Here is a 10742-nt window from a genome sequence, read left to right as displayed (position 1 = left end):
GCGCTACCAGCAGGTCAAAGTTTCCACTTATCTAGTGAAATATCTCAACATTAACTTGATGGATTGGATGGACATTCATAGTTCCTGAACGATGCATCCTAATGACTTTGGTGATCCCCTGACTTTTTCTCTAGCGCAATCACAAGGTTGGACATTTGTAGTTTTGAGTGGAATTTCTCAACAACTATCGGATGGTTTGCCAAGAAATTTGGTGCACGCATTCATTTTTCCCTCAGAATGAATTCTTATTTTTCTGGACTGCCATCATGAGGTCAAAATTTGAATTTGTCCAATAATTTGGTTTATGACCAAATTCCTACAGAAGTGACAGTCCCATCATCATCATCATCTGCTGTACTTTATGTTTAGAGCTAATTAGCAAATGTTAGCATGCTAATACGTCATTTTAAGATGGTGAACATAGTAAACATTATACCTGCTAGAAATCTGCATGTTAGCATTGTCATCATGTGCATGTTAACATGTTCAAGTTAGCATAAGTACAGCCTCACAGAGCCGTTAGCATGGCTGTAGTCTGTTAATGTACATTTAACTGTATATGTCTGGATAGCAAACAAAGCACAAAGGAAATGGCAGAGTATTTATTTTTTTATTAAATATTTTGTTTTATTTTTTGAAATAACACTCATACAACAAACACACCCTGTTAACAGGATGTATGTCACAACCTTTAAGTAATCATCACATTGGCTGTGTCTCAGGCAGTGGAATGTAGACAATATCAGAACAAATTAACTCTTTTTTTTAATATATTTCTCACAACTATAATAATTATTTCATAGATATCTCCTTAATTTGGTATAAGCACACAAAATATTCTACAAAATCAAAAAATCTAATTTGTTAAATTGGAAAAAAACAAAACTACAGTTAAAACTTGTAACGCTCACATCAATGTTATTTGTCATTCAGTTTTTTATGTTTGAAGAAACAACTGAATTTTATTATTTTATTATTGTACTTTTTTCTCAGTATGAAATAAACATGTCAAACACTGTAAAGCTTTAGTCTTTTTTTTTTTTTAAAGAAAAACAAAGATGCAACATGGACTTCAATGTTATATACATACACAGTACAAAAGCCTTTTTGTTTTTAATGAGGAATTATAATTTGATCTTTGTTTATCTTATTTATCAGCAACACTGAATATTATTACAGCACCTTAATTTCCTGGAAAGAACTATGTAATTAGGTACTAATTATAGGGAAAATAAAGACAGTGTTCAGTTGGTGCACTTCCAGTTGGTTAATTACAATTAATTGCTATTGCATCCTACAGAGAATTTTATTCAGCAAACAGTAGATATAAAATTTGTTAAATAGACTAGCGTACAATTCATCTTATATTGAGTAGTTTCCAATAATGATTTCATATTTGTTTGTGTTTAACTTAAGCTTTTATTTCAAGGAAATTCTTATTTGTCCTATAATTAGTACCAAATTACGTTTGTTTTTTTCCCCCCAAGGGAGCTTCATAGGAACTTATTGTGTAAATACAGATTTGTAAAATAAAGGGTAAAGAATCACAAGCATATTGAAGCGACAACGTTCCTTATTGAAGAAAAAAATAACAAATACACTCACACACTATTCTCTTATCATGTAAAGATTTTAAGGTAAAGTAATGCACTTCTCAGACACTTAAACAGCTCAATGTGATCACGTGCAATACTGAGGCAGTTATGTAATAAGTAACATCCTTTCAAATCAACAATGTTTAGAAAACAAAAGCTTATATAAATAACAGAAATATACACATAGTTTATAAAAACAAGTTTCTTCACTAGGCTACCTTAAGTTATTACACAAGAAGGATACTGTAGCTGGTAGTGATGTGCGGGTCGACCCACAACCCGCGGATTAGTGGGTTCGGGCCAAACTTACTAGAAAATATCACGGGTTTGGGCGGGTCAAAAAAGTGAATGAGCAGTGCTCCAGGTAAGTTATTAATAACTCATAGAAACATTGTGTGCAATAGTCAGCTCGGGTTAGGATGGTTGATTAATGCATATTTTTGCAGGTCGGACGGTGCGGATCGGCTATCATAAAGGGTCGGGTGGGTATTAAAAAATGCTGCCCCACACGTCACTAGTAGCTGGCATTATCTACAGAAAACTGTGGCAAGTGTGACTCAAATAGTAAACATCTGTCTTTATGGTCACAAACTAAGACAAAGAATTGGTTAAGTTACATGTATTTACAATAATTCTGGACTGAAGCTTTACTTATCAGGTTAGCTTTACTTGACAGGAATCAGTCAGCATCAGAATCCTAGATATTAAGGCCAAGCATATTGGAGAGGCTCAGTGACAACTTGTCATTTTCATCTGATGCCGAGATTTCTGGGGCTACCAGGTTCACGACAGACTCTGGCTTGTCTACCTTGAAAGTACCTCCTCTCACCAAAGAAGAGTCTGCTTCTGAAGAGGCACCGACATCAAGACTCGGGGAGGCGAGGTTCAGATCGATATCTGTTTTCCCTTCGGTCGTTGAGGCGTTAGCTGATGGTACTTTTTCCTTTGCCATTTTCAATCTCTCCATAATGTCAATATTTTCCCCTGCTTTTGATGTTGCGTTTACTATTGGCAAGCGGATTCCTTTGCTGAAGACATAATCCTTTTCGTCTGTGTCAAGTTTTGGTAAGCTTAAGGTATCGCCAATTCCTATAAGGCCATCAATGCTGTTCCTTGGCAGTCTGTGGATTTTGAATACAGGAACCTCCAAATCCGCATTAGACACATCAGTTTCAGAGTCACCACCACTTTCCTCTTCATCAGTCCCTGAACCAGACTTTAATCCCCATTTGAAGGGCCATCTTAGCTTACTTTTTGGGGAACCTTTAACTTCAGCACCTGCTTCAGTTGTGAGATCCAGTTCAGGTGTGTTGAGGCTTGTCTGCACTTTGGGAGCAGAAACACTTACATCAGGTGAACTGATCTCTCCTTCAACACTGGGAACTTTGACCTTCACATCAGGTGAGAATTCAAGATCTGCACTTGTATTAACCTCTGCTGCTTTTGTTTTATTCCCTAGGAAGTTCAACTTTGGAAACTTCAAATTTGACAATTTGGACTTTTCAAGATTGGCATCTACATTTGGAGCGTCGAGTCCTTTGGTATCTCCCATAGCAGCGTCTATGTTGACCTTTGGTGCCTCGACTCCAGCCTCCACTGAAGGATGAAGACTGGGAATTTCTACGTCAGGACTTGAAAGACCAAGTTTTGGAAGCTTGAAATGAGGCAAATTAAAGTCACCCAGATGTGAATCAAAATCTAGATCAGGTGTTTTTAACTGTGCATCAGTTCCGTTGGGCAGGTTGAGATCCATTCTTGGAGCTTCCAGTTCAGTTTTTAGAAACCTGGCGTCTATGTTTGGTGCTGAGAGGTTTCCATCAATATTTGGTGAAGACAGGCTGAGATCTGGTGCTTTCAAGTTGAGATCAGGTACCTGGAGGGCTGGCTTTGGTGGAGCCAGACTGGGTCCCTTTACAGCAGCTTTGGGCAAATTAAGGTTCACATGTGGAATCTTAGTCTGTGGGGTAGAAAGACTGAAGTCTGGTACACTGATATTTGTTTTGGGGGTTGGAAGGTCAATACCTGTCTTAAGATCAGCATCCAGATCTACATCTGGAGTACTGAGATCTCCTTCAATAGTGGGGGCAGACAGATTAAGGTTAGGTGCTTTGGCATCAGCTGTTGGTAATTTAAGATTTAAATCAGGAAAAGAGACACCGTCAGCATCAACACTGTGATCAGGTCCGTTTACCCTCGGCCCCGATAAGCCAAACTTTGGGAAATTTATTTTGGGTAGCTTGAATTTTCCAGCTGAGGCATCAACCTCTGGAGTTTGAAGGTCTACTTCAGGACCTTTCAGATCAGTTCTTGGTAAATTAATGTCAAGATCTGGTGCATCAAGACCAATTTTTGGTGAAGAAAAAGCGAGATCTGATGCTTTTAGGTCTACATTAGGTGCATCCACATCACCTTTCGGTAGGTCAAGACTGGCATTAATGTCTGGTGCTTTTAAATCGGCATCAATGTCACCCTTAGGACCCCTTAGCGTGCCAAATTTGGGTTTCTTAAAGTTGAACCATTTAAATTTTCCATCAACATCTGGAGCATTTATGTTTTCCAGGTCAGCTTTTGGTAAATTTAGATTTACATCTGGTGCGTTTAGCTCACCATCAATCTTTGGAGCAGTGAGACTCAAGTTAGGGGCTGAAAGATCAGCATCTAGATCTGCATCGGGACCATTAACCTTAGGAATTGTGACTGACCGCTTTCTAAGAGTAGGCCATTTGAACTTCCCAGATTGAGCCTCAATGTCTACATTTGGTGCTTTAACATCAGCTTTGGGTAAATTCAGATCAATATCAGGTCCATCAAGTGATGCTTGAGGAAACAGACTGAGATCAGGTGCTTTTACATCAGCATCAAGGTCAACATCTGGGCCTTTCACCTTTGGCAGCAGGAACTTGGGCTTTTTGAGTGTTGGGAACCTGATTTTGCCAGCCTCTGGTGCTTTAACATCAACATCAGCTTGGGGTAAATTCAGATCAACATCTGGTGTGCTAATCTCACCGTCAATTTTTGGAATGGAGAGATCAACATCTGGTGTACTCAGATCTGCATTAAGGTCCATATCAGTCTTGGGGCCATGAAGTTTGGGTTTCTTCCACTTCCGATGAGGCCAGTTAATTTTCCCTGATGGCCCATCAATGTCAAGATCTGGGGCCTGGCAATCTACATTGAGGCCATTAAGGTCAGCTTTCGGTACATCAATGCCACCCTCAATTGTTGGAGTTGAGACATTTAAATTGGGTGTGTTTAGGTCTCCATCTATGCCTAAGTCTGCATTTGGGCCGTGAAGTTTGGGCTTCTTCCATTTATGATGAGGCCAGTTGATTTTACCAGATGGGGCATCAATGTCAATATTTGGGGTTTGCATGTCTAGATCAGGGCCTTTAAGGTCAGCTTTTGGCAAATTAATGTCAAAATCTGGGGCATTTATTTCACCCCCCACTTTTGGAAGAGAGGGATCAACATATGGTGTGTTCAGGTTTGCATCTAAGTCCAGATCAGCTTTTGGGCCATGAAATTTGGGTTTCTTCCATTTATGATGAAGCCAGTTGAATTTACCAGATGGGGCATCAATGTCAAGATTTGGGGTTTGAACATCTAGATCAGGGCTTTTGATGTCAGATTTGGGAAGGTTAATGTCAACATCGTCTGCACTTAGATCCCCGTCAATCTTTGGTGTGGTGAGGCTGAAATCAGGTGCAGAGAGGTCAGCATTTAAATCGGTATCTGGTCCTTTAACTTTTGGACCTTTCAATTTCCAATCCATCTTTTTAAATGGGGGCCATTTGATTTTGCCTCCCTCGATATCAGAATTTGGTGTTTCTACATTTATGTCAGGACCATTCAGATCCATTTTTGGCCCATTTAGGTCAAAATTTGGACTTTGAAGATCTAATTTTGGGGCAGACAGATTGAGGTCTGGTGTCCCTAGATTCCCACCGACAGAAGGGGCACTTAGATTACCAGAAACGTCAATTTCTTTTTGTGGTGTTTTTATATGAGGCAGATTGAAGTGTGGCATCGCAAATTTTGGGGCCTTGTGTTTCAGGTTGCCTGTCTTGATTCCTGGTTTCTCAATGTCGAGTGAGGCACTCGGGGTGTTGAGTTTGGGAGTTGAGACACTGACATCAGGTGCTTTGAAGGTGCCATCTAGATCTCCTTTTATATCTGGTCCAGTCAGTCCTAGGGAGGGCATTGAGAACTTGGAACCAGCATTAGCTGAGGGCTTGTCTAGACTGAGACTGGGAAGGTCTCCATTGAGAATGGGACCACCTATTTCACCCCCCAACCCCTGTGCAGCATTTAGGTTTCCACTCAGGCCATCAAGGGAAAAAACTGGTGCCTCAGCTGATGCATCCATTGACAGATCCTTCTTTAGGTTGAGCATCTGTTGACAATGGAGTGATAAATGAAGTAGGTTAACATCGATTAAAGCAGCTCTTGTGTCATCAATCAGTTATGAGCTCAGTTAAGTTTATACTACTCAGTTATTATTGACACTGTGTCGGACAGCTGCTTGTTACTATTAATACAATTTATTCCAATATAATTCATTAATTAATAAAATGTGTAAAGGAAGCATTTGTTATGGGACTTTTGAATTGCAGAGGAGAAACTAACATCATATCAGTGGAGGATGACTTTGACTAGAATAATGCTAGCTTATAGGCCATACAACAGTCTGCTCACATCAGACTGGGCTCCCTCATGCAAATTACAAAAAAAACATATTTTCTAGTTTACCGCTTGTGGTATATAGCCAAGCAGATAGTTTTGGTTCTACAGTATATGCCCAAGTTTAGGGCATACTATTCATTACTTATTGCAACTACTTTTGAAATCCCACGACTAGAAGTAAGTGTTTCTTTTTTAATTTGGGTGAACCAATCCTTGTGATGTTTACCGTTGCCGGATCTTTGAGACCTAATCCCAAGGAGCCAAGGCCAGCACTGGCGTTCAGCTGCTTCTTTGTCAGAACCTTTATGTTGTTATCATATGGCTCCAGGACCTTCAGGATGTTCAGCACTTCATTTTTGCTGAGGTGGTCTAGGTGTATGGTGGCTGCAACAATCTCATCGCCTGGAACACGTAGAAACAACTCATCAAAACCAGCATTGTTTCTATCTTTTCCTTAAGTCCCTTATCTATAGACACTGGCTGGATTTGCAAAACTGCAGCAAGAATAATATATGAATTGCAATATTCAGTTTATCTCTCACCTGCTTGTAGTCCGCTTTTTGCAGCGACTGTGTCATCTGTGATTCCGGTAATGACGACTCCTTTCGCAGAGTCGTCTAGGACCAGGCTTTCTGAGAAACTTGTACTCTTGCTGTCACCGCTCTATGTTTAAAAGTGGTTTACAGTACACAAGATGAGACAGGCACCATTTTTCAATTTTTCAAGCTAAAGATAGGATCAGGATAAAGACAGTTTGTCATAAAGACAATTTCTATCATATATCATATTTAGATGTTTTATGTTGGTTTTTACTTACCATAATTTCTTAGTTGTATTTACATCCACATATCATTGAATTTATACCGAAATACAACCATGGACACTCCAAAACACAGCGAAGTTATCTGTGAAACACCAGAGAAAAGTAATTTCAGTTATTATTTGTGACATTATTATTACATATTATCTGTGACATAACTACGCTATGTGCCTTATGGAAGATGAAGATGCAGAGAAGGATTTTAACAAATGATCATGTAACCAAAATTGAAATTCATCATCATTGTTCATGAAAAGCCTTTCCTTCTTCCATTTAGATTCCTTACCAAGAATACAGCCAGCAACGTGGTTTTCATGTTATTAATAAAGCCCCGGTTTAGGTTTCCAGTATGTAATCGGTTAAAAAAATGCACACTGTGAATATAATAGAAGTGAATGTGGAATGGTGATGGGCTACGGTTAAACTGATTTGAGAAGTAGTATTGCCAAAGGTCAGGTACTTTGTATGTGTCGCTATGTATATTAGGTTTAAACCTAAACAGACATTTAACCAATTTGCTTAATACTGTTTGATTTGATTTATGGCTTGTTTTCATGTCAATGTAACCTACAGTATACTTGTACAAGCTAACCTAAAATGATATTTGACCCCAGATGAACACATAACATGAAGGTTGATTTTGAAGATGACAATAGTGCAAACCATCAAAAGTTGTAGTATGAATATAGCACTAGCTGAAGATCTTCATTATAGATTCTAGAAATGATTTTCATCAGCTGTCTGTAGCTCTCAGTAGGGGTCAGTTCATCCCTCCACCCATAGATCCCTGCCTGTGCACAGAGTTTTTTCGCCCGTCTTTAGCGGCTCTTTCATTTTCTGACCTTGACTGTCAGAGAAACAACAACAACGCCCACACACCGTATCGCCTCACGCTTGAGGAATCCAAAGCCTCTGCCAGGTTTTGTTCAGTGGAATGTATGCATCTAAAACCAGTTGGTTTGGATGCATTCTGACTGACATGCCACACCGCTCGGTGCACATACACAGCCCTCCCTTCAACCACACCCCAACATCTTCACATGTAAAATGCTGATGTAAGTCACTTGCAGCATGGTCGCATAAATAACGGCAGATCAGTCTTTAGGTTTAGTAATACATGGGCTGTGAAACAAGTCCTCCAAAAAAAGAAGAAGAAGGGAATCAAGGATGTTTTCTTCCACTAAGATCCAAACTGTCCAATAATGCTCCAAAAAAATGTGTTAATCGGTCAACACCCAACAGTGTTAATGCAACAACAGACGCTCCTTCAAAAGCTAATCAGGTTCCCAAGCTACATTAACAACATGTAAAGTAATTAGTAACGTGTTGACAGATATACATAATGCATTTTTTCTAAGGATATATAGAATCAGGGCTCAAAATAGGCACACATCAGGGGACTATGGGTATTATATCACCTCACCCCTAAGAATCGCTGAATTTCCTGTCCTGCACAGATTTCCAAAGAAACAGGAAATAGAATTATTAACAAATGACATAAGTACATAGTGGCTTCAGGCTCTATATGCATACTTTGTCAAACGTGTGCTTAACAGGTGTATCCTATGAGGATGGTGGCAACATCGACACTGATGCCAACCACATTGACTAACAGCAGGGTGTGAGTCAGATGACTGCAGAGTTTGGTATGTCCCAGCCAGGACAAAAAGCAAGTCACACTGACAGATTTATTTGCAATACTGAATATACAATTTTATTTAATGTTTATTCTTTAATTTTATCATCTTATTTTGAATCCTCACTTGTTGTTAATGCCAGTAAATGCAACACATTTCCAAAGACCGTGACTTTGCAACCGGGCCGTGACGTATCAAAACACCATTTAAAATCCTCGTCTTTTAAAGTTTTTTTTATTTTAAAAACAAAATTATATAAGGTTATATGCCAATAATATGGACCTAGAACTGACACCTTTACTACTTTAAGATTTCTTTAAACCCAGTGTGTATCATCGCACCAAATATTTGCAAGTCATAAAGTTACAGTTTTCTTCCTCGATCCACACAACATCGTTGATCTGAAGAAGAGAGCTAGAACACCTGTCTATGTATCAAAAATATATTTTAAATTAAAATTCATAATGCACAAGCTCTCTGTGTCTACATTTTATTTTTTTAAAGTCACTAACAACTTGCTTTTTAAGACCTAATTTTAGCAATTGTCCTCCCAAATAATCTCATCATGGAGTCTCACATCAACCAAAAAAGAGACAACATATTTGTGGACTCACCGTATGCTGCTGCAGACGTCTCCTTAAAGAAAGCCCAGGGAGCGATGTCTCCTCAGTGTATCACTGCTGCTCTGTCAGGCAGGACGGGTTGGATCTGCCAGTTAAATGCCTATAAGCTCAAAGCAAGCCAGCAGAACAGGTTAGGTCAGTACCGCCTCTCCTAATGCCCCCTTTCCCCTTACAACACACACACACACACACACCCCCACACACACACGCACACACACACACGCCTCAAATTCAAACTATGTCACAGAGAGCATCTCGCAGGCCTTTTGGCAGCCGAAACCTGACTAGAAAGCACAGGAGAGAAAGACATAGCAGAGAGAAACACACCACTCCTTCTTAACAGGACTAACCAGGTTTACAAAGAAAAAACATGTGGCAACGCTGTGTCACACACACAAACACTTCGCTCGCTAACTTCAGCCATTTTGACAGCTGACATATTGAATTTGGGGTTATTTAAACATTTCTTCTGAGTAGTTCACGGGGGGCTGGGAGTGGCCATAGAGGGAAAAAAATATATAAGCTATATCAGTTTTAATTCGCTACCTCAGTTTGATTAAATCGCTACCATGTTTGGATTAATTTGTGGGCACGAATTTAATAATTAAATAATTTTGGCAGTTGACAAGGCCAAGTCATAAATTCCAGCTGCCACCTACTGAAGGCATTTGGTTGTAGATAGTTAGAGACTTCTTTCAAGAAGCTTTACTTCAACACATGTTGACAACATTTGCTTTGCAAAAGGGATTATTGTTAGTAAAAAGGCAATGAGTGAGTATATTGAGAGCTTATCTTCACTGACTTGGAGGATGCAATTGACTTTATATATATATATATTTTATATATATTGGTCAGTTGGAAAACTTCATGGTTACTGGTGGATGTAAATGAGGAGTGAGGCTGGTCTGTCGTGTTGGCTCTCTGTATATACACTTATCTCGACAAATTTACCAAAACATGGGAGAAAATTTTATTAAATTGAGGAATTACAATCTCATGCGCACAAATGAATAAATCGTGAACCACGGCCTTGATTTACATATTTTTTTTTCTCTCTATGGCTCCTCCCGGCCTCTGTAGTAGTTAAAGGATTGTAACAGTGTTTTTTGCATGATTTTACCATTACAATAACTTACTTTTTAGCAATGTAAATAATATTTTCATTATTCCAAGCTGCTGTAGTTTAGATTAATTTTTGTACGTGATGAAAGTCAAGTTGCAGAGCTTCCTGTCTGCAATAAGCTCCCATTGTTGTGTGTGAAGACTTTGCAAATCATTCAACACTCATTATCACACTAGCATGTAACAACAGTAAAAGCAGACATGATTTCATACCATAGTAACAGGAAGTATTATTTTACTTATATTATTATTATTATTAGGG

General features: G+C 39.0%; 1 protein-coding gene across 1 annotated transcript; it reads right to left on the bottom strand.

Annotated features, from left to right (window-relative positions):
* Positions 1-596: 596 nt before the first annotated feature.
* LOC141773714 (uncharacterized) lies at positions 597-9630 on the bottom strand. The gene is made up of 5 exons (XM_074645681.1): positions 9350-9630; positions 7096-7183; positions 6821-6941; positions 6505-6680; positions 597-5988 (listed from the first exon to the last, which is right to left on the bottom strand). Exons 2-5 carry the CDS (start codon positions 7096-7098, stop codon positions 2293-2295), a joined length of 3996 nt encoding a protein of 1331 aa, XP_074501782.1. The 5' UTR covers positions 7099-7183; positions 9350-9630; the 3' UTR covers positions 597-2292.
* Positions 9631-10742: the final 1112 nt, after the last annotated feature.

Source organism: Sebastes fasciatus, chromosome 9, assembly GCF_043250625.1.
Source record: "Sebastes fasciatus isolate fSebFas1 chromosome 9, fSebFas1.pri, whole genome shotgun sequence".
NCBI lineage: Eukaryota > Metazoa > Chordata > Actinopteri > Perciformes > Sebastidae > Sebastes > Sebastes fasciatus.
Note: the sequence above shows the minus strand (reverse complement) of the source record. Positions and strands in the feature narration are given on the sequence as shown.